At 50.6% G+C, this 21,686-nt stretch overlaps 7 protein-coding genes across 7 annotated transcripts; 6 read left to right on the forward strand and 1 right to left on the reverse strand.

The window, feature by feature from the left end:
* Positions 1-381: 381 nt before the first annotated feature.
* Positions 382-2,619, reverse strand: BO85DRAFT_487808 (Zn(II)2Cys6 transcription factor; the record flags this gene model as incomplete). The annotated part of the gene is made up of 3 exons (XM_025663481.1): positions 382-2,135; positions 2,199-2,399; positions 2,469-2,619. The coding sequence occupies 3 exons, from the start codon at positions 2,617-2,619 to the stop codon at positions 382-384; spliced, it is 2,106 nt and encodes a 701-aa protein (XP_025515907.1).
* Positions 2,620-5,983: 3,364 nt separating this feature from the next.
* Positions 5,984-6,677, forward strand: BO85DRAFT_291088 (uncharacterized protein). Its single transcript, XM_025655267.1, has one exon. The coding sequence runs from the start codon at positions 6,041-6,043 to the stop codon at positions 6,509-6,511; it is 471 nt and encodes a 156-aa protein (XP_025515908.1). The 5' UTR covers positions 5,984-6,040; the 3' UTR covers positions 6,512-6,677.
* Positions 6,678-7,768: 1,091 nt separating this feature from the next.
* BO85DRAFT_291116 (M48 family metallopeptidase) lies at positions 7,769-9,881 on the forward strand. Its single transcript, XM_025655268.1, has 9 exons — positions 7,769-8,313; positions 8,368-8,609; positions 8,685-8,925; positions 8,976-9,000; positions 9,050-9,095; positions 9,155-9,218; positions 9,277-9,308; positions 9,362-9,420; positions 9,482-9,881. The coding sequence occupies exons 1-9, from the start codon at positions 7,957-7,959 to the stop codon at positions 9,634-9,636; spliced, it is 1,221 nt and encodes a 406-aa protein (XP_025515909.1). The 5' UTR covers positions 7,769-7,956; the 3' UTR covers positions 9,637-9,881.
* Positions 9,636-11,425, forward strand: BO85DRAFT_449088 (FAD-dependent oxidoreductase). The gene has a single exon (XM_025660085.1). The coding sequence runs from the start codon at positions 10,126-10,128 to the stop codon at positions 11,335-11,337; it is 1,212 nt and encodes a 403-aa protein (XP_025515910.1). The 5' UTR covers positions 9,636-10,125; the 3' UTR covers positions 11,338-11,425.
* Positions 11,426-13,728: 2,303 nt separating this feature from the next.
* Positions 13,729-16,269, forward strand: BO85DRAFT_519879 (quinone oxidoreductase-like protein 1; the record flags this gene model as incomplete). Its single annotated transcript, XM_025665083.1, has 6 exons — positions 13,729-13,881; positions 14,083-14,579; positions 14,710-14,947; positions 15,006-15,071; positions 15,496-15,848; positions 15,907-16,269. 6 exons carry the CDS (start codon positions 13,729-13,731, stop codon positions 16,184-16,186), a joined length of 1,587 nt encoding a protein of 528 aa, XP_025515911.1. The 3' UTR covers positions 16,187-16,269.
* A 1,278-nt stretch (positions 16,270-17,547) lies between these two features.
* BO85DRAFT_420388 (chaperonin-containing T-complex subunit CCT8) lies at positions 17,548-19,907 on the forward strand. Its single transcript, XM_025657893.1, has 3 exons — positions 17,548-17,818; positions 17,960-18,330; positions 18,439-19,907. The coding sequence occupies exons 1-3, from the start codon at positions 17,760-17,762 to the stop codon at positions 19,716-19,718; spliced, it is 1,710 nt and encodes a 569-aa protein (XP_025515912.1). The 5' UTR covers positions 17,548-17,759; the 3' UTR covers positions 19,719-19,907.
* A 168-nt stretch (positions 19,908-20,075) lies between these two features.
* On the forward strand, positions 20,076-21,070 carry BO85DRAFT_291207 (mitochondrial 54S ribosomal protein bL12m). Its single transcript, XM_025655269.1, has 2 exons — positions 20,076-20,424; positions 20,564-21,070. Exons 1-2 carry the CDS (start codon positions 20,191-20,193, stop codon positions 20,885-20,887), a joined length of 558 nt encoding a protein of 185 aa, XP_025515913.1. The 5' UTR covers positions 20,076-20,190; the 3' UTR covers positions 20,888-21,070.
* The last annotated feature ends 616 nt before the right edge of the window (positions 21,071-21,686 follow it).

A 21,686-nucleotide genomic window follows, 5' to 3' on the forward strand; every position in this document is an offset into this window, starting at 1 on the left:
CCACCTCATGAGAAAGGACATGGCATGTCATCGCTCCGGCCTGCGGATACGAGACAGCCGGGTATATCGTAGCGAAAGAATAAAACGGAGAGCCAAAAGTTCTGGTCCGAACCATTAGTGTCTATAAGGTCTGGACTTTTGCCGGAAAAGTGAAAAACATCATTGCAAACAGGCAGAAGGGCCTCCTCAGGAAGGAACCCCAGGACGATGTCCAGTCGTGTTGCCTGTTCGAATTGTTTCGTGCTTGTCGCCCTGGTAGGACCAGATCCGCGAGTCTCCAGGTTGGTTATGCAATATCCAAGCCAGCTTGTATGATCGGTCCCTTCAAGGGATATTAACAGATGCGCATAAAATGCAATCGGGGAAACAAAAACACAAAAGTTAGAGAAGAAGGTAGTCCCAGCCATTCTGTTGCATGATCTCCCGCCAGTGTAGGAATGGCTTTTTCATCTCCTTCGCTCCCCATGGCACGAGGCTCTCCTTGGGAGACTCAGAGCCTTCGGCCTTCACAGGCGCATCGGAGCATGAGGAGGCGGATGAGGACCGTCGCTCTTCCGGGGCAGAAGCGGATTCGACAGGTTCGACGGTCTCAACCGGCTCGATGGGTTCGATGGACTCATCAGACACACGCCATACCTCCTTCAGGACGCGGTACATACGGCCAAAGCTACCGAGTTCGGCATGCTCGCCAAGAGCAGCAGCTCGATCGGCGAGGACGGTGCGGAAGTGGCTATCGGGTGCTGAGTATGCTCCGGCGATCAGAATCGGCCAAACGAGCGAGCGATCGAAGCCTTCGGGGCCCGAAGGGATAACATAGAGAACATTGGCAACAGCGGCGACCAGATTGACGGTGCTCGGTTGGTTTCGGTCAAACCCCGGGACCAGACTGCACAAGTAGATTCTTGCGGCGAGGCGGAAAGCGGCCGTGATGTTCTTGGTGAGGATCTCGGGAGAAAAGGCTCCGTTCGGTAAGAATGGGCTTTCGAGCGTCTGATTAACGGGTTCGGTGAACTCTAGTTGCTGTCCCAGAGCCGAGACATGCGAACACACGCCCATCTCATCGATTCTACCGTCTCTCTTAAGTGCGTCCAGACAGGTGATCTCCGAAATCAGGTACATGACGCGGTCGTCGCAGCCCATGAGCTCGCGGAGCCCCAGAGACGAGCCGCTTAGGTGCTTGGCACGGTACGTGTGTGCGAATTCCGGAGTCTTGCCGTGCATGGTCGATCCTAGAATGTCAATCCACGATGCCAGAGTCATGGTGAAGGGGGGTAGCATGTACGGGTTTCCGCAGGCGGGAACGGCCGTCGGAAGCCCAAGCCGATGCACAAGGTTGGAGGCAGCCTGGAAGTGCTCGAACCACGGAATATCCGGTAGGTAATCATCGGCCGGTCCCACGGAGCAGTGGAAGAAGATCATGGCTAGCGTCGCATCCAGGATCTCCTCGTGGTTGGTGTCTTCGCCCAATGCCAGGCACAATTGCGAAACAGCCTCGAAGCGATTGCGCATGATGTCGTGGTCGATCTGTTCCCCAACGAGTCCTTCCGTAGTCTTGAGGTGGATGGCGGCAACACTCAGACAGCAGTGGAGGTAGCACTTGTTCGTCTCTAAAGCTTGCAGGATGGCCTGGGCTCGGAGGTGTCCACGCTGGTGTGCCTCCAAGACGGGAAAGATAATGCGCAAGACATTGTGAATGAAGTGGTCGAGGAGTGGCCGGTCATGGTCGCTAACAGGGATATTGGACTGAAGCATGGCGTACGTCTGGCCGATACTCTGTTCACACAGCGCCGGGTCGATTCCAGGCAGGGCAGGCACTTGAGCGAAGTACTCGTCGTGGAACCAGTCTTCACTGGGGAAGGTCGGTAGCGGGGCATTCAACTGCGGTGGAGCGAAGGTGCTGAAGGTCGAGCTGCATGAGTCGTGGCGCAAGGGGACATCATTGACAAAGGTATGTCTTTCGGTCTTCACATCGATCTCATAGGGGTGGGTCGGGGCATAGATGGGCTGGTTCATGGCCGGGGTGGGAAGGTGTGAAGCGAAGATATCGTACTGCTCTGGAAAGGCAGGGCGACCGAATTCGTATTCCGGAGAAGTTGGGGAAGGTACAGCCATGCTGCGAGTACGAGCGGCAGAATCTAAGTGCAGCACGATAGCCTGTCAGAGGGGGAAACGATTATGTCCCAATAGCAAATACATACCTGTCAGAGCCCCATTGCGCTCATGCATCTTAGTCTGCTTGATCTTGTTCTTGATGCGCTCCTTCTGGATCCTCCGTTGCTCTGCGTTTCCCCACCAGATAGGGCGCTTGTATTCGCATTTCACACACAGATTTACACAGGCTCCGCAGGAGGGATGCTTCTCATCACACTTCTTTCGGCGCAGGCGGCATGTGAAGCAACCTATTTCGGGGGGGAAAGTGTTGGTTAGATCCACTAAGGGTCAAAGTAACTGTCAATGATATAACATACCTGAGCGAGATCGCTTGTGTAACTTGAGCTGGTTCTTGTCTGTAGACCCCGTGGAGGTACCCTCACTGGCTGACGGTGACTGCGAACACTCTTCGGACTTGACTGGCGAGATCCGGACGGGAGTCGACCTCTTCTTTGCTGCGGCAGGCATTTTGATGTCGAAATATGATATCGTACTTAAGCAGGGATAGATATAAAAACACCGATAGATATGCAGGATAAAGTCGTCGAAAGAGACAGGACACAGTCGTCTGGCGAGCTGATGAATGGGTATCAGGAGTATTAAGGAGGGGGCAAAGCTGAACCGGCAGCCTTTGCTATCTAATTAAGTAGAAGAAGAGAACGAAAGGCGCGGTGGCGGAGGATGAGGCGGGAGGGAGATAACAACGCTTGGTGACAGTGATTCCAGATTCGAGCATGACAGCGGGGATCGAAGAAGCTTTAAAACGTGGGTTGAGCTCTGACAGACAGGCCATGATGTTTCTATTTTAGATCCTGGCCGACAGCCGAGTGCAGGTCGAACAGGATCGGGGAAATTGTGGTGGTGGGAAAGCCGGCGAAGGATTGGCGGCGGGGGGGAGGGAAAGAGAGCAATCCCTGAGAGCAAGTGGGGATCCCTTCATGCACGGACAAGGAACTGCTAGTCAGCCTGGGCTAATTTTGGAGATTTGCGAGCGCATTTTACACTTTTTGTTTTCGCGCTCTTCAACCTGGCGCGTATGCAGCCTATCCGTGCCACTGATTGGATACGGCCGGGAGAGAGCACTGTACGGCTGGGGAATTGATTGGCATGGAAGCTATCGCAATTGCCTGCCCAAAGACCAATCTCGCACGGGGCAGATCGGTGGACGGGCTGAGGTTCATTGGCCTTCTCTGTTTCTTTTTTTGGTCCCTCTATCGCGATATCTGCCTCTAGAGGGATCATCTGTACCACGATCGTCCAGTCAATCCTGGTGACCCAAGGATTCGAGTACCACCTCGGAGTGCTGCACTCGGGTGCTACAGTATTTCTGCAATGCTGCAGAAAGACCTCACTCATGGCTACGGAGACAATGGTACAATGGTAACTGAGTAAGTGGTACCCGTCGCGCAATCCGGGAGGTGGAAATGATAACCAAGTAACACCGTCGGCCAATCGCAGGTCTTAGTCACGCAAGCAATGCATGATGGATGTACTCGGTCGTGGTACTACTTCGTAGTGGGAGTGACTTTCACCCGATCTGGAAAATGCATAATCAGTATCCACCGTCTTAGTAGGTACGCTGATGGAGGAGACAGAGGAGCAGAATGGACGACTACATGGGGGAGGGGAGTACAGCCGTTGAGGAGAGTGGGGGAGGAGAGCAAAATGCCAGGCACATTGCCAACCCAACCGGCTAATGCGGACTGGCAGGAGGTGCTCGAGGGAGGTGGGATTCCAACCCTGTCTGGTGAACAAGGGTCTTGTGCCATCGGTGCCAATCAGTGTGCCGGGCGGCAAGTGGGTGGTGGTGAGCTCGTCAAGAGTCAAATGCAATGCGGGGATTCAGTCGCAAGTGGCAGTCCAGCACCTACAGTAGTAAACAATAGCTAATTTAGTGCGGATGAGCCAAGCTTCCCTTACTGGCCGGGGATTGGCCGCCCCCGACATGGTTGCTTGCAGAGCGGGAAACCCGCAGCCAACCGGGCTGCAGTGGGTCGGGCCTGAAGTGCCCCGTGCAACCAGTGCCAACCAGTGGTATCCCTCTGCCAAGATGTGACCAGATGCCACTAACCTCGCGATCCAGGCCAAGACCCTGCTTGACTGGATGTGGTTGGCTGTCTGTATTGGGTTTTTGTTATTATTGTTCATTTTAACCGCCCATAGAAGCAATCCCCTCAGTTCCCAGCGCTAAATGAAAGACTATTCTTATCGTCCACTCTTTCTGTCGGATTATCCACAACCAGCTCGGCCATAATTAGCTTGTGGTCGGAATAATTAGGCAAGGCCATGACTCGGTCCTGGACCGTCCCATGATCCTTGGTCCGCGCGAAGATCTGACAGCGGGACTAAGAGTGGAGAGCAATCATTCAACTGGGCGCTAACAATTTAACTTTGGCTGCCTCTGCAACCATGCTTCCCAGTCACACCTCTTGTCACATTCGGCAACGAACGTGCGCTGTTGCTAGAAATCTGCGCCCATTGTATTGTATCAGTCAAAAACAGCGTTCGCCTAATACTCAGTATACCGAAGACGCGTCTATCGGCAAAATGAATATCTCTACCATGCTAGCCATGACAGCTTCATTCTCTCCTTCTTGAGAAGTGAATTCGATGCACACCTCCATCTGACAGACTCGATCAGCACAGACCGAGTGGGCAGATGTCGGAAGCGAGTTACGGCCACCGACTCCCGTGCTAGCTTGATTATCACGATGCGCGCCTGCCATTTCTTATCACATTCCTGCAGCTGCAGGCTAGCGTTTAGCGTCCCTTTTTCCCGGCCATCAAAGTCTCTCTCAACAAATCAAAGCTCCCAGTCGTATAATCACTTGGCGCCGGCTTTTACGAGCGGCACGCCAATGATCGAGGACGTGCCACCCCCGTTGCAATCCCTCGAGTCGACTCGATGCTAATACAGAGTACTAGTGCTTGTACCCCTCTATCCTAAATCTATGAGATCATCACCATACCTTTACTAACATCCAAATTTATGCATCCCCCCTGTTCAATATTCACGTTTACGCTAGGAATGTCCTTTTTGCTGCTCGCCAATTTACGTGCGCAATTTACTGCAACGCAAGCGCAGGAACTTGCGAACAGCGCCAATTCTCCAGCTGGTGTGCTTCCCCGATGCAGATCACTGCATGGTCCCAAAGCCAACCCAACCCCGGCAAGTCAGGTGCTTGCAGCGTGCCTGGCATGCAGTCTGTGCAGTTATCACACCGAGTCACCTGGGCTACGTCTCTCTTTCTCAGTTGGGTTAGTATGTTCACTCACCGCGCTTTTCGTGTCGTCGGCAAATTAGGGTCATTTCATCGAATATCTCCGAGAAGCAGTTATACACCGTTAACAATCCACTCTGTGCGCTGGAATTAGTTGTGCCCTCCAAGTGGGGTTCCACGGCTGTTGCTGTGCTTGCTTTTTTCAAATCTTGGCGTGACGCCAAACTACCTGGATTCGTAGAGTTTCCTGTTTGGGAGATTTAGTCTGCTCCTCATTGCCGCTGCTGAATTTGTTGGGTGGTGGCGTCAAATTGTGCATTGCTTTGGTTCTACCTTAGCGATGGATCTCGCTAACTAACAGAGACCTGGCTCTATTGATCCGCGCGAGGCAAATAAAGCGCAAACATGATTGTCTGGTGTTCTCGCTTGACAGACGCTTACCTCGATATGCAGTGGCTACACTATACATTGCACATCTAGCATATACTTGAATAACCTAATGGCTCACGCTGTCCAAAAGAAGATTTTCTAGATTTTGGATCCAGACCCCAGATGAGAATAGATTTACAATTAGCCACATGTGAGGTAGAGTTATCAGTAAATAGCAGGAATTTAGTAACAAAATTATGAAAGTTTTTCGAATGTTTGCAGCCTAGCTCTATCTACGCATGCGAGTCAATCTCAGAGCGAGTGCCATAAACGGAACAAATTGCTTCAACCACCTAACACCCAACAATGCTATCATCCTCGTTGCATCATCACTCTTCTATTCCCTACTCTCAACAGCCATGTGCTCCCATCTCACAAGACCCCCACAGTCCCTTGCAGTTCTCCAAATGATACTATTTCTGGCAACGAAGCATGACACCGTGGATGAACTTGACCGGGGTTCCATATTCACAATCAACATAAATATAGATAAACCAACAAAAAGCAACCAATCATCCAGCAAACCAAATCCCCAAAAGTTAGTAGACCCGGCGGTTAAGCACAATCTAGTGGATCAACAATCTAAAAGTCAAAGAAAAGAAAAGAAAAGAACACCTCCATTACAGTTCTACCGTCCAGCGGCCCGGAACCGATCCAGATCTCCTAATTCTGTCCATCCAACCCTAGTAGCATGGAACGAAAGAAAGTAGTAAACTCCCAAAATAGAAACCCAGTTCATCTTCCAATCATATTCTCTGCTAGTATCAGATCACACACACACCCACTCAAATCAGATGTACATAGAAGCCGCCGCCATGTCCCCGTCGACCCTCCCCGGCGTCTAAATGAGGGGTAAGGCATGGCATAGCATGGCATCTAAGAATAGCTTGCTTCCTTTACTCCATACTAACATCTAAGGATGCATGCATGAGATCATACTATACTACCGGATAAGCATCCTCGGGATAAACCTTCATCAATTAATAGATGATCTTAATCTCGTTTCCAGAAATAGCCTGCATACTTGATGCCGCTATTGCTTCAGCCTCGCTTGCCGAACAGCCATTTCATCAGATCCACAACTTTGACGCTCTGCATGTAGCCGCCGGGATAATTCTTTGGTATTGGATGTGTCTGGTAAGGCTGGATTGGACTTGCTACAGGCAATGTAGCATATAGATCAGTGGGCAGATTGTGGCGGGATTGAATGGATGTTAGGCGCTGGGGGGATCCGGTTGGATGGGTCGTGGTCTTTCTTGGGGTGGTCTTTTCTAAGAATAACTGTTGTGAGTTGGTGGTTGTGGGTATTAGTTGGGCTGTATATTGTGTCATGTAGAAAGAGAAGTGTTTTATCATGGAAGAGTGTGGTGGTCACTATTGGCTATGAGTTTGTTGTTGAGTTCTACGGTTGCTGTTCCGGCCGTTGGATGTCAGGGCGTTTGGGTGCCTGAGAACTGTGGTTGATGCTATTATTAACTTGGACTGGATTGGAGATATGGCATGCAGACGGACTCTGGAGGTTTAGCTTAGTAGCTTGGACTTGGCTTTTTCATTCTGAATGAGGTTGGCTCTCAGATTCCGGCGGTTAGCTGATGCTTGGGCAGGTGATGCATCTGCCATGAGATGGTTGCTAAATTTATCGCTATTGTTAACATGTATATCTTGTATACTCGAGAATGTATACTGTTTAATCACATTATCAACGTGACCACTAGTTACAAAGTGAATGTTGGTGTCATCCATCCAGAGTTCATGGTGGATTCTTCTACTACTACCTGAGACGTTATGTTAGGGTAATCCATGGTATATATTTTGGACCCGGTTCGGTGCTGCAATGATGCGATGATGTCACCACAACAAATAATAATATACTACTCTTTGTCCTGAAAGTTCTTACTGCAATGCTACATCTCATTCAGTCCTTAGTTATTATTATCTTCACTCATTCACATGGTCCTGCAGCCGCATGCTGTGCCTCCGGAATTGCCCGCCGCTCATTGGCCAGCGCGGAGACCGATGCTTACCTATCGCATGCAGCTAAGGTCACCGACGACTGCGCAAAAATGCTGGCTTTTGTTTTCGCAGTCCTCCAGCCATCTGGGCTGGACTTCCTTCTTCTTCATATCCTGTCGCATACCATGCGAAAGAGACTGTCATGTTTCGTCTCCCGATAGTGCGCGCGTTCTTCCGCGCATCGCCCCAGCCGGTCACGGCTCCCTCGCTCCTCCACTCTACCCGCATCCCCTCTCACATTCCTCGCTCCACACCTCTGATCCGACGTCTGTCGTCAAGAACTCGTGGGACCTCTTCGACGGTCTTCTCGCCTTCGAGACACTTTTCTCGTCAATCGCAGTCCCGGCTTTTCTCCGAGTCCGCCCGCAGCCGTGCGAAGTATAATCGATTCGAAGAACCGCAGTTTCCCAGACTCCAAGATGGCGAGCATTTGCAGCTCTGGCTCGTACTCATTGCCGTCGGAGGAAGCTTTTATGTCTATAATCTGGAGACTGTGGAGGTGCGTTGCTCATAGCCATATTCTATATGCAAAGCTAATGTTCTTCGTCCTTAGCTGACCGGCCGCACTCGATTCAACTGCGTATCCGACGAGCTCGAGAAACAGATGGGAGACCACGAATACCATGCAATCATGAACAGAGCTGAAGGCTTGATTCTACCTCCGTGGCATCATATCTCCGAAGAAGTGACCCGAGTCTTCGAGCGGCTGATCGCTCATACACCCGTCCAAGACACGAAATGGGAGGTGCACGTTATCAACGATATGTCGGAGCAGAACGCATTTGTCCTTCCGAAGTAAGGCATTCGACTATCTTTGGAATTCTTACATTACACTTTTGGGATGGTTCGGCTGATGGATATATCCTACAGTGGAAAAGTATTCGTGTATACTGGCATCTTGCCGGTTTGCGGAAATGCTGATGGTCTTGCGGCGGTGCTGGGCCATGAGATCGCTCATGTGCTGGCCCATCACCAGGCTGAACGTATGAGCCATTCTGTTCCCAGTGTCATTCTGACCTATGGGCTGGTATATCTGCTTGGCGGTCTCGGACATTTCGCGTCCCAGATGTTGGATTGGTCTGTCAATTTGCCAAACACACGGGTGCAGGAGGTATTTGACTCACGGCGTTGGCTAAATAAACATAAACTAACATGTTACAGGCTGAGGCAGACAACATCGGGCTGAGTATGACATGCTTGTCATTCATTCGTAAGGTCCTACTAATCCTTGATAGTGCTAATGGCCAAGGCTTGTTACAACCCCCGTGCCGTAGTTGATTTGTAAGTAAACAGTCTCTCAACCTGCATATATCTTTGTTGTTCGAGCTAACAAGATTCAGCTGGAACCACATGCACAAGACTGAAAGAGTTCGTGTGCCTGAGTTCATGTCCACACATCCATCGGTGAGATAGTCCAAATCTCAGCTATCACTAGACAATTCAAATAACGACGTCATCAAAGGCATTCAACCGAATGCAATCAATGAGCGAAAGGTAATATACCAGATTCTTCAGTCCCCCTTTCAGCCATGCTAACCAAATCACAGGCTATACAAAGCCGAATCCCTGTACGAAAACAGCGGATGCCATATGGTCAGAGGCTACAGTAAGCGCCCAGCCAACCCCACGAAATTCAAGCTACAACACTAACAACATCCACATTCCAGTCCCTGATTTCACCGACGCAGTCGACCACTACGCAGGTCCCCAGGAGAGAGCTCCCCCTATCAGAAGCCATCATCCGAGAGGTGGTCATCATGGTAGAGGCCATCATGAACAAATCCAGCCTGGTGATAGCTCTGATGGCGAATACTTCTTCTGAAACTGCCTCGGGGTAAACTAACTGTAATACTATGATGAATCCCCGTCCTTAGATCCTTTCATCCTGATACTGTGGATCGGATCCTCAATCTCCTACAAAGGCCTAGCGTGATATGAGCGATTTAGCATGTATCTATATACCTATCTCGCGTTGATTTCTCTCGGGATACTCCACTCTGCTTGCATCAAATCTCCATGGAAACTCTTTAGCTTTGAGTCATGCCATGTATCGAATACTAGCTCCTAAACAGAACCTGATAACGCGGCCCCTGTAAGACGGTCAATCGGAGCCACAGCGCCGTCTACGCTTGATCGGCGAGTCGGGCGCAATGAACCACCGACGCTAAACCATGCCTACTGTATATAGATCCTCATGTACCTACCTACCTACCTATAGACCAGCCATACGATACTCTACTTTTTCTATCTCTACATGTCTGCTCATCTACATCTACATTTACAATCACTACTGACCTGAAACCCCCCAACCATGTCCAACCGCGTCCTAATCGCCGGCGGCGGCCTGGGCGGCCTCGCTCTAGCCCAAGGCCTCCGCAAGCACAACATCCCATTCACCGTCTTCGAACGAGACGCAAAGCAAAACTTCCGTGCCCAAGGCTACAGACTACGCGTCATGCAAGAGAATCTCCGCACCCTTCTCGTCCCCGAAATATGGTCCCTATTCGAGAAAACTGCTGCCCTGGACGACGGTCTTCCAGGCGTAGGTGTCCGCCTCGACGCACTGACTGGAGAACCCCTCCCCGCTGGTAGCGGTGGACCGCCGCTCGGGATCCACGGAGCCAGACCGTACACTGTGGATCGGGGGACGATGCGCGAGGTCCTACTGCAGGGTCTTGGGGAGGAGAATGTGCAGTTCGGGAAGCGGTTTGAGCGGTATGAATTGAGAGATGATTGTGTGGTTGCGCATTTTGCGGATGGAAGTTCAGCGACGGGAGGGATGCTCGTTGGTGCGGATGGAGCGAGGTCGCGGGTTAGAAGGCAGCTTGTGCCGTGGTATCCGTTTGTGGATACGGGGATGAGGATGATTTATGGGAAGACGGGGATCACGGGGGATGTGGAGGGGCGGTTGAATGAGTTGGCGAGGAGGGGGATGTCGCTGGCGAAGGATTTGAGGGAGGAAGCGCCGAAGACGTTGTTGTTTGAGCCGATGAGGATGCCGAGGGGTGATGTTGGAGGGATGATTAAGTTGCCGGAGGATTATTTGTATTGGGTGTTGCTGGTTCATCGGGATTTTGTGGGTATGGAGGATGAGAAGGTTCTCAGGTTGAATGGGGAGGAGTCGGCGAGGTTGTCGTTGGAGTTGTCGAGGGATTGGCATCCGTCCGTGAGGGTTTTGTTGGAGGAGCAGGATGTTGAGCAGACTTCAACGCTGAGGATGGCGTCTGTGAGGCCGGATTTGCGGGCTTGGGAGACGGATTCGAGGGTCACGCTGCTTGGGGATGCGGTTCATGTTATGCCACCGACGGGTGGGCAGGGGGTGAATACGGCGTTGAGGGATGCGGCGGTGCTGGTTGAGAGGATTGTCGAGGCGAGAGAGGTGGGCGGAGGGGATGTTGTTGCGAGGTATGAGGAGGAGATGAGGCAGTTTGCGCGCGAAAGAGTCGGGTTGAGTTGGCAGGGTGGATATAAGGCGTTTAATCTGAGGCCGTTGGAGGAGTGTGAGAGTGTTGAGTTGTCGTAGTTTGGATATTGCTCGAGATATCTTATCGAGTGTTTGTTGGGTGGTGCGGAGGGTGAGAGGTTAGTTATCCTGTGGAAATGTTGGAGAGGCGTGCGGAGTAATTCAGATGAGAGGGAAGTAATATGAGCGTGCGTGGTGCTTGGCCAAGAGCCCACAACAGAAGCCTGAGCTACACCTAATACGGACTAGCGCTTGAGGATATCTACTTATGTTGAGAACATCTTAGCTATCTTCCCAGTTGATTCAACTGGCCAGCGATATATCGCTCAGTTTAAGAGAGATTCAGCATGCTATCATGAGTGCCACCAATTCACAATGTTCGATGCCATTCAATCATATGTCTATCGCCTGGAGCTTCGTGAATGCTAATTTTTGAATTCAATAGTCCATATTGTGACGCTAAGCTTAGCGATTTGAATGCCAATATCTGATGAATAGTGACGATTTATCACTTGGGAAGAAATTAAATGTTTTCATGATAGGGAATATGCCACTTCACCATGCCCTTGGTTGTTTATATATATCTGCCTCTGTCTCTATTCTTCAACTAGAACCCTTACATCTCCCCTACAAGTACCGACCCCAATTATATAGAAGAGATTATCTCTCTGCTGCTCTCAGTGGCCGCGATATATCGTTTTGGTCTACTTAGTAGAGCTTTAACAGACTCTTATGATCCTTTAACATATATCGAAATCCGGTGTTGAACAACCAGCCTCGAACCTAATTGAGCTACGAAAGTCTTGAAGAACGACCAAGCATCGCCATAGGCGAATAAGTGTATGTTCCGGCAGGAGGGCATCTCATTAACGAAGACCTGCATGATGCCAAAGCTTTACGAAAGAGGATGTACACCATGAGCGACTCTAGGCCTATATAATTATGTTTGACCAAACCGAACGGACACAGTCTGCAAAACCTAGCGACGAACCTTCAGACAGCCGTTAACCAATTGCGTGTCTCCGGTGGTAATCATGATAATGTTGTGTCTCTTGCAATACATCGGAAAGTAGGTGGAGACAGTATTGCAGGCTCACCGACAGATCTACTAGACTTCCTCAATGGATTCTATAGGTATAATTGCGAAAAATCCGTTATACCCTCGCAAACCTGAAGAGGGGATCACAATCAAGAGGTTGAACACTGATCGCTTGCTCATCCTTCGCTTTATTCCCGTCATCGACATGCATCCAAAAATCAAATACCAGTATACTTGATGCATTCTCCTTAACGCGATCATCCAAGCATCACATTGAAGCCATTTGGTAGAAGTTATATACTCCCAAAACCTCTTCGTTTCCTGAACGGGTTTTTCTTCTATCCACTTGTGTGAAGGACAATCTTAAACATGGGGATGTCAAGGCCTGGGAGGCCTGGCTACTCAGGAAGATTCCTGATGATGTGCTGAGCATTGATATTAAAGTGGAAGGATCTTTCCACAGCCACTCGACGGTCGTGTTATTAACTGTGCCAATAAAAGTGTGGACCATGCTCACGGATTATCCGGGATACAAGTTTATTTCCCTCGTCACCTCCAATAATAGGCTTCTAAAGAAGGAGGAGCTACCTCATCGTCCTGCTCAACCCCGAGGCGATAATGAGCCGCTATCTCCTAGAAAGCCAGTCAGGTGAGGGATTGGGCCGGTACAGCTATAAGGACTTGGGGAGCCTGCTATGTCTCTCATCGTACTCTTGATATCTGTTCGCTTCGGCACCTTCGGGACGTAGAGGTCGTTTTTACCGTGTTGCTTACTTAGTTATGAGCTAATAGGAATTGCGTTGATAATCGATGGGCTCTGCAAGCTCTTCGCGTATTTTCGTGATTTCAGGAAACGTATTTGCCGTCGTACCTGCAAGGGAATTTAACATTCGTTTCATGCTGCAATTCCTATGCCCTAGCGCTATTGAAAGTAAGATCTTCGACTGTAGGAAAAGTAAAGGTAAAAGTCTTGCGAAGATTCTGTTATATCCTCGCAAACATGTGGAGGGAATCACGATGAAGAGGTGAACACTGGTTGCTTGCCCATGCTTCGCTTTATGCCTGTCACCATCTTTCTTAGGGCCACTTCCTGAGCTACTACTGTGGTATTACCGTACCAATTTAAATCACCTTAGGTACTTTTGAATATAATCCTAGAATATAGGCTACCACACGGCCTACTACCGAGGCTGCTATAGGGGCCAAAGAAGAGAGTGTGTGTATGATGCGGACAGAAGGTTAGCAATATGCGGGTAGAAGGGGCCAGTTATACTACCTACTGATCGCGGGGATTGTAAAGTCTACCATCTATTGTCTTCTATAATATAAAGAGTTAATAAAAGTAAACTGCTTGTGATATAAAATTACTTACCATCCGAGCGTCTGACAGCACCCGACTATATTCTCAATACATGTTCACCGATGTCTCTAGCGGCTTCTTGGAAGCTGCTCGGAAACGCTTTGCACAGAGAACATCAATTGAATATGCAGTGCTTGATATTACGCGAGACCCTTTGAGTGAGGAAATTGAGCCCGAAAGGCACGACCTTATTGTTGCAGCAAATGTGAGTACCTAGCGTGGTGTGCGGCGGTGAGTGAACCGGTTTGTATAAGTATTGGCAGGGGGATGACTGACTCTGTCACGGATCTTGCAGACTTAATGTTGCCTGAATATGTAATGGTGAGGCTGGACAACCCTCAATTTCTCCCTTCAACCCTAAGTATACGATCAATGGTTCTTATATAACGGCTGCTAACGCCCCCAGCAGGGCTTCTTACCTGGATGGTGGGTTGGAGAGAATGATGAACGTGTCGAGAAGCCATACGTAAATGTTGATCGATGGCGGAAGGAGCTACTGGGCATAGGACTCTCTGGCGTGGACTTCACCACGCATCAGTTTAACGAGTCTATTGTCAACATGGTGTCTACTCGGCCTATCCCTCCAGCTGCACCGGATAAGATTACGCTGCTTGTTTCGGAGCATGAGAGTGGAGCTGCTACGGAGGTGTCGAGACAGTTCCGCTCTCATGGGAACATTGTCGAGCTATGGGGATTGTATAACCCGTCACCTAATTCTCGGTTTATGATCGTCCTCTTAGATGTGGTCTCTCCTCTACTCTATAACTTGGATGAAGAAGGCTTCCAGCAGCTCAAGGACTTTATACTAGGACTCAGCAACCACCATGTATTTGGGTCACCAGGAGCACTCAAGTCAGCTGTCAATATCCTCGCTACGGACCGACACATGGTTTTCTACGTTCAGTACGACAGAATGTGCGAATGTTTCCGAGTTGTTTATATCCACCCTCAAAGTTGATCAACTGGATGATGAAGCAATACAAAGTCTGGTGTCACTACAGACCCACATTCACAAACTTGGGGCATGCAATAGATCTACCGGCAGAGGTAAGGAGTATGCCTTGGTCAAGGGTGTTATACATACAGTCAGACTTCAGTCCGTTCCGGCTACACAGGAACTCACCAAGCCGATCGACAACAAGCTCCCGAAGAAGCTCTCTCTAGAATTTATTGGTCTGTTAGATACATTGGTCTGGAGAGAGCATAGACACAGTCTTCTTGGAGATGATGAGGTTGAAATCAACGTCCGATGTGTGGGTCTGAACTTTACGGTAAGCTCACTATTACTTCGTTACCAATTGAGTGGTCCGAACTCACACTCATGCACAGGATATTGCTATCTCATATGGCCTCTTCGGGTATACTGAGGACCTGGGCTACGAGGGCAGTGGGGTTGTACGTGCTGTTGGGTCAAAGGTTTTGCACCTGCCTGCGATCAGGAGACAGGGTGATGTTCGGTCACCCCGGTAGCCTATGCACTCGACGAATAATGCCGGGCGACTTCGTCAATAAGATCCAAGATACTTGGCCATTTGAGGAATCTGCAGGTCTCATGATAGTTTATGCCACGGTTATCTGGTGTTCTGATGTTGTTGGAGAACTCCGCAAGGGTCAGGTTAGTGCACGTGAAGTTGAGGCTGTCTTTGTAGGACAAGATGGTCGTTGCTGACCATCTGTAGACGGTGCTGGTTCATTCAGCCTGTGGTGGAGTGGGACTGGCTGCAATTTGATTCTTTGAAATGAGAGGAGCTCAGGTATGTTTCATGGTTACTTTCCCCATGGAGAATGGAGATGCTAATCTGGTCTTTTTCGGTTGCAGGTTTACGCTACTGTGGGCAGGGAAGAGAAGGTGCAGTATCTTGTTAATGAGTGCCATATTCCTCGCTCCCGTATATTCTACTCTCGAGATACGTCGTTTCACCGTGACCTTATGCGAGAGACCAATAATAGAGGAGTCGACATAGTTTTGAGCCCTCTTCCAGGCAAGCTCCTGCATGCCCCATGGAAGTGTGTTGCTCCAGGAGGGAAAATGTTCGATATCGGAAAGAGGGACGTCCTGGGCCATTCCATCTTGCCCATGAACTCTTTCGACCAAGCACGATCGTTCTACACCACTGACCTACTTCAAGTCATGCAAAGCAACCTTGAACAAGGCAAGGGAGCCACGCCCGCGTATGACCCACCTGCCGTCGTATCTTGAATGTCACTTTCTCATTTAGATTGTTTCCAGAACCGAAATAGCTGGGCCATATGCAGACTTCCTTGATCGCGAAGTCGTACATGCAAACCGCATCACCTGCTTTGACGCTGCAGATGCCGCCAGCGCGTTTCGCTATATGCAAAGTGGCAAACATATTGGGAAGATTGTAATTAGGATTCCTGAGGATGCTGCGGATCTGCCTACCGCCACAAGTCTCGCAACCCCCGAGTTCTCGTCAGAGAAAGCTTATCAATTATCTGGTGGCCTCGGAGGGTTGGGTCAGTCCATTGCAAAGATGGATGGCCTGTAACGGTGCACGATACCTTGTATTCCTGTCACCCAACTCAGGAACTACAGAAGCCCACAAGGAAATTCTCGAGGAGCTCAGATGTATGGGATGTTAGCCTGTTGCGGTATAAGGAAACGTAGCAAATCTCGATGATGTGAATAGAGCTATCTCCCAGAGCCGGGGTCAACATCCCAAGCAAACTATGCCGCAGCAAACATGTTCCTTGTAGAGATTAGCCAAGTATCGACACAGCCTGGGACAACCTGCATCAGTCCTTGATCTGGGACTGACCGCCGAGATTGGCTATGTGAGCCGACAACCCAAACTGCAGCGATACTTCGACAGCCTGGGTGTAGGCTATGTGCGCCAACATGATCTGCTAAACGTCGTGCATCTTCTCATCAAACACAGCAAGGACCCTGCGCTGCTCCAGAATTCCGCAGTTCAAGATCCACACCACCTTTCCCTTGGAGCAATCTATAAGTTGAGATAAATCAATTGGGATAGGTTGGGGTACGGAGTATAGGGGAGGGGCTGGTTTATATTCGGAGTGCTGCGCATCATTACTGTGGTTGACAGGGCTTTGTTTACATTCAAGTTGATGAGCTCCATCTACTAAGTAGGCTATTGGTTGATAGCAATAATGTCCACGGAGTTCAACTCAGCCATGTTCATCCTGTCATGCGAGTTGAAGTAGAAATATGGGGAAAAGGTTTGAAGGGGGGGGGGGGGGGGTTCGCAATGCGGCATAGGGAGTTCACTATACGCCAGGTATGTCAAGTTAGATGATTGCACTGATTAGAGGCCACCGGATATGTTAGAGAGAGCATCATAGTCAATGTCATGTTCTTCTGGTGTCCCGTTGACAGAGCCGGGAGTAGAGAGTGAAGACGCAGTTGTTACACTATGTATGGCTTTCATAGCCTTCATGATTGTGCTGTGGGTTTAAAAGACAAATATTCGCATACAGAAAGACGGAAAGTTGTAAGATATGCCTGACAAAGCCTCACTGAAGGGGTTTTGATCGAGAAGAGGGCAACTGGAGAAATATTCCGCGCTCACTTATAAGAGAGCACAAATTTAGGAGGCTGGGGAGTATGCGCCCTGTGTAGTGTTCCCACTGCCCCGGAGAACTTCAATTGATACTCTCACTGCATCTCTGCTCGTTTTGTCTCTGGTCCGCTTGTTAAACTCAATAGCGAGAGAAACCCTGCATTAAGCAACAGACATTGAAGCCTAGTTGCGAGTGGGGGGAGAAATGTGTTTGTGTATGAGACCGGGGAAGGTCTGTGTGAACAGTTCATGTCATGTGTTAGGTGCCACGGACAGTATATTAGTAGATCGGCTTGATGTGAGGTAGAAATATTATTTCCTGAGCACATAAAGTAGTGTGTTGTTGTGATGGTTTGCTCTCTAAGCAGAACAACAGAAAGAGAGCCCCTCCGGGTGCAAACCAAACAAACAACCGCCGCCAGACCGTCTCGAAGCTCCGTCGAAAATTCCCAGAACAGCTTCAGGACAGCGTCGTGGCAGTGTCCCCCATTACTACTTTTCTTAATTCTTCCCGGAACTTCAGTGGAAGGATTTTGTCATCATGTCGTTGTCTATGCCTGGTCCCTCCCAGGCTGGTCTCTTCAAGCCTGGGTATCAGAGGTGAGCGAAGCAAAACCCCCCGTGGTGGAATGTCCCGCCCCTCAGGTCCCTCGAGCATGGCGGGAGTTTCATATCAGGCACCGCCAATACTGACAATCCGGCGATGATTCGAATCATTGACTAACATCCTGTTCTTCATAGTCATGATGCCGAAGACGGTGCGGTTATCCGCAACATCGAAGCCTGCCAGGCTATCGCTCAGACCGTGCTCACGTCGCTGGGCCCGTACGGTCGCAACAAGATCGTGATTAACCACCTGCAGAAGATGATCCTCACTTCCGATGCCGCTACGATTCTGCGCGAGTTGGATGTTGTGCACCCCGCTGCCAAGTTGCTTGTGATGGCCAGTCAACAGCAGGATGCGGAGATGGGTGACGGTACCAACATGGTCATCATCCTGGCGGGAGAGTTGCTGAAGAAGGCCGAGGAATTGTTGCGGATGGGTTTGAAGACAAGTGATATCACGCAGGGTTATGAGAAGGCTCAGAACTTCGCTCTTCAGGTGCTGGAAGGTGGGTTGTTCTCGGGTTATGCGTTCTATACTACATTCAGGGGCTACCGGTCCATTGGCTATCCTGATCGCTTCTCCCGCACTTGCTAACGTATGGATTTATCTCTAGGCCTCGAGGTCGATCGCCTGCAGGATCTTCGCTCTCAGACCGAATTGAGCAAGGCTCTCCGTACCGTTGTCGCCAGCAAGCAGTCCGGAACCGAAGACATCCTGGCCTCCTTGGTTGCCGAGGCCGTCCTCGCCGTCCTGCCCAAGAACCCCGTCAACTTTAACGTCGATAACGTCCGCGTTGTGAAGATCATGGGTGGTAGCTTGGAACAGTCCCGTGTTGTCAAGGGTATGGTCCTTGGTCGTGAGCCCGATGGTGTGGTTAAGAAGGCACAGAAGGCCAAGGTCGGTGTCTTCAGCTGCCCCATTGACATCTCTCAGACCGAGACCAAGGGTACCGTGCTCCTGAAGAACGCGCAGGAGATGTTGGACTTCTCGAAGGGTGAGGAGGAGCGTCTGGAGGCGGCCATCAAGGAGCTTTACGACTCCGGCCTTCGTGTCCTTGTTTGCGGTTCCACGATCGGTGATCTCGCCATGCACTACCTGAACCGTTTCAACATTCTTGTCATCAAGATTTTGTCCAAGTTCGAGCTGCGCCGTCTCTGCCGCGTGGTCGGTGCTACTCCTCTCGCTCGTCTGGGTGCTCCTATGCCCGATGAGATGGGTTCTATCGACGTCGTCGAGACCACTGAGATTGGTGGAGACCGTGTCACTGTTTTCCGTCAAGAAGATTCCAACGCTGTTACTCGCACATCTACCATCGTCCTGCGTGGTGCCACCCAGAACCACCTGGATGACGTCGAGCGTGCCATTGACGACGGTGTCAACGCCGTCAAGGCCATCACTAAGGACCCCCGTCTGGTTCCTGGCGCCGGTGCTACCGAGATTCAGCTTGTGGAGAAGATCTCTGCGTTCGCCGATCGCACCCCCGGATTGCCCCAGCACGCTATCCGCAAGTACGCCGAAGCCTTCGAGGTGATCCCTCGTACTCTGGCGGAGTCCGCTGGCTTGGACGCTACTGAGGTTCTTTCTCGTCTCTACACTGCCCACCATCACACGAGCGCCAACGGCGAGTCGTCAGAGGAGTCGGAGGAAGAAGGCAGTTCCGAGGAGGAGCCTTACTGGACTACTGGTGTCGATCTGGAAGTGGGACCTTCTTCGACTGGCACTCTTGACACTGTGGATGAGGGTATTCTGGACTTGCTGGCATCTAAGAGCTGGGCCATTAGACTCGCGAGTGAGTCCGCCCGGACAGTCCTCAGTGTCGACCAGATCATCGTTGCTCGACAGGCGGGTGGACCCAAGCCCCCGGGTCCCAACCCCAACTGGGATGAGGACTAAATTTGAGGCGTTGGAGAGCGGTATATTCCATGTGGTCTAAAACTCAAAATGTGATATAGACACGATAATCATGAACGTCAACTAACCCGGCATGTCCGGGAGTGTATAATGCTTTGTGTGGTAGTCTTGGTAGCAATATTGCTCATGTGAATCCTTTGGGCCGACTAGGGTAAATCAGATTCAATTATGAATTGGCAGTACGTAGATGATTGTAACTATGTGTAGATCTTCCATAACACTCATCATAGCAAGAGTGTATACTTGTATAAGCAGCAGCACTGATAGGCGGGCGGTCAGTCGCATCACGTGACGTGACTGGATTTTCCGGGCCGACGCTCGACTTTCTTTTCCCGCAAAGGCCTTCTTCGAGCAATTCGATATCTTGAGCAGCTTCAATTCCTTGGTCACCCTCCCCTCACGGTCCTACGTCTCTCCCTGTTTCCGTTCCGTTCGCCCTCGCCTCCCGTCCATCATGTCCGTTTCCGCCCAGGCCGCAGCTCGCTGCTGCAGACAGATCGTCCGCCCTACCGCTTCTCTGCGCCTTGCTCCCACGACATACCTGTCCCAGCGCACACTCAGCCGGAGATGGCAATCCACTGAGGCGGAGGCTGCTGCTGCTCCTGCCAACCCCAAGATCACCCAGATTGTCGACCAGATCAGTCAATTGACCCTGTTGGAGACCGCCGACCTCGTCTCCACCCTGAAGGTGCGTTGTTTTGCTATCCCGGATCTGTGTCGCAAACTCCGCATCGTGCCCATTTCAGGCTGTATCCCATCCAGCGTGGTGGATTGACACTCATCGAATTACATTGAGCTCGATACTGACATGCACGTCGTCATTCTAGACCCGCCTGAACATCCCCGACCTCCCCGTTGGCGGTTTCGCCATGGGCGCTGCTCCCGCCGCTCCCGCCGCTGCTGAGGAAGAGGAGGCTGCTCCCGCCCAGCAGGAGAAGACCCTGTTCAACCTGAAGCTCGAGTCCGTCGACGCCTCCTCCAAGGCCAAGGTCATCAAGGAGATCAAGACCCTCCTCGGCCTGTCCCTGGTCGACAGCAAGAAGTTCGTCGAGTCCGTTCCCAAGGTCCTGAAGGAGTCTGTGCCCAAGGAGGAGGCCGAGAAGATCGTGGAGACCCTCAAGGCCGTGGGCGCCAAGGCCACTATGGACTAAACTGGGACCTATATACTACTCTCTGCTTTCGGGGACTTTTTTTTTAATGCTACCGGGTCACCCTAAGCTTTCATCTTTCCACAACCCCTCCTCCGTTCTGAGCGGATGAGCGGAGGGGGTGGGAAAGGAAGAGGGGAGAGGCTACCTGGATGGTCTGGACGTTGTGATTGGACTGCATCTCATCATGCTGGAGTTTTGTCTCGCACCACCCTTTTTTTTCTCTATTCCGTCATGTATTGTCTGTGTGTGTTTTTATCCTATCTCTTTTCTTTTCTCCGTCATATATCTCTTAAGACTGTTCTGATATAAACCGGAAAGCGGGAAAAAGGCGGGCGAGTGTACATTATTATCGCATTGAATGGACAATGTTGAAACAAGCTGGAAGGGGGACCTTTTTTGGCGTGCAAAGCCCCCACGGGGACGTCATGAGCACTGGTAGATCTGTCGCTTGGACGATCGGTCCTAGGAGAGCTGTCAAACCACCACCTCGCCCATATTTCGTAGCTATAATCTCCTCTTCATACAACCCGAGACTCATCTCTCTGAGCCATATCAAACAACTACAATGCTACGACAATTGTCATTACTGATTGCAGTAAACCCGTGAACCGACGGGCCAGGAACGAACCATGAGAATTTCCCTGCCGGAGCCACGGCGCGCGCCCGACTTTGGCTCCGCCCGGCGAACTGTACTAACTGTCAACCAACCACTTCGCCTGTATTCCAGCGTGACTTGCACCTTCTATAGGTCATGTCTTTTTCTAATTTAGCAGCAGTGAAGAGAAGTGCAATTGTGCTC

This window comes from Aspergillus piperis (genome assembly GCF_003184755.1).
Source record: "Aspergillus piperis CBS 112811 unplaced genomic scaffold BO85scaffold_8, whole genome shotgun sequence".
Lineage (NCBI taxonomy): Eukaryota > Fungi > Ascomycota > Eurotiomycetes > Eurotiales > Aspergillaceae > Aspergillus > Aspergillus piperis.

Bases quoted from the DNA above. Each gene is read 5' to 3' on its own strand.
- BO85DRAFT_291088 (XM_025655267.1), top strand. From the start codon at position 6,041: ATGCGAGTCAATCTCAGAGCGAGTGCCATAAACGGAACAAATTGCTTC.
- BO85DRAFT_291116 (XM_025655268.1), top strand. From the start codon at position 7,957: ATGTTTCGTCTCCCGATAGTGCGCGCGTTCTTCCGCGCATCGCCCCAG. The intron at 8,926-8,975 runs GTATTTGACTCA...AACATGTTACAG, and splicing joins CAAACACACGGGTGCAGGAG to GCTGAGGCAGACAACATCGG. The intron at 9,309-9,361 runs GTAATATACCAG...ACCAAATCACAG, and splicing joins ATGCAATCAATGAGCGAAAG to GCTATACAAAGCCGAATCCC.
- BO85DRAFT_449088 (XM_025660085.1), top strand. From the start codon at position 10,126: ATGTCCAACCGCGTCCTAATCGCCGGCGGCGGCCTGGGCGGCCTCGCT.
- BO85DRAFT_420388 (XM_025657893.1), top strand. From the start codon at position 17,760: ATGTCGTTGTCTATGCCTGGTCCCTCCCAGGCTGGTCTCTTCAAGCCT. The intron at 17,819-17,959 runs GTGAGCGAAGCA...TGTTCTTCATAG, and splicing joins TTCAAGCCTGGGTATCAGAG to TCATGATGCCGAAGACGGTG. The intron at 18,331-18,438 runs GTGGGTTGTTCT...ATTTATCTCTAG, and splicing joins CGCTCTTCAGGTGCTGGAAG to GCCTCGAGGTCGATCGCCTG.
- BO85DRAFT_291207 (XM_025655269.1), top strand. From the start codon at position 20,191: ATGTCCGTTTCCGCCCAGGCCGCAGCTCGCTGCTGCAGACAGATCGTC. The intron at 20,425-20,563 runs GTGCGTTGTTTT...TCGTCATTCTAG, and splicing joins ACCTCGTCTCCACCCTGAAG to ACCCGCCTGAACATCCCCGA.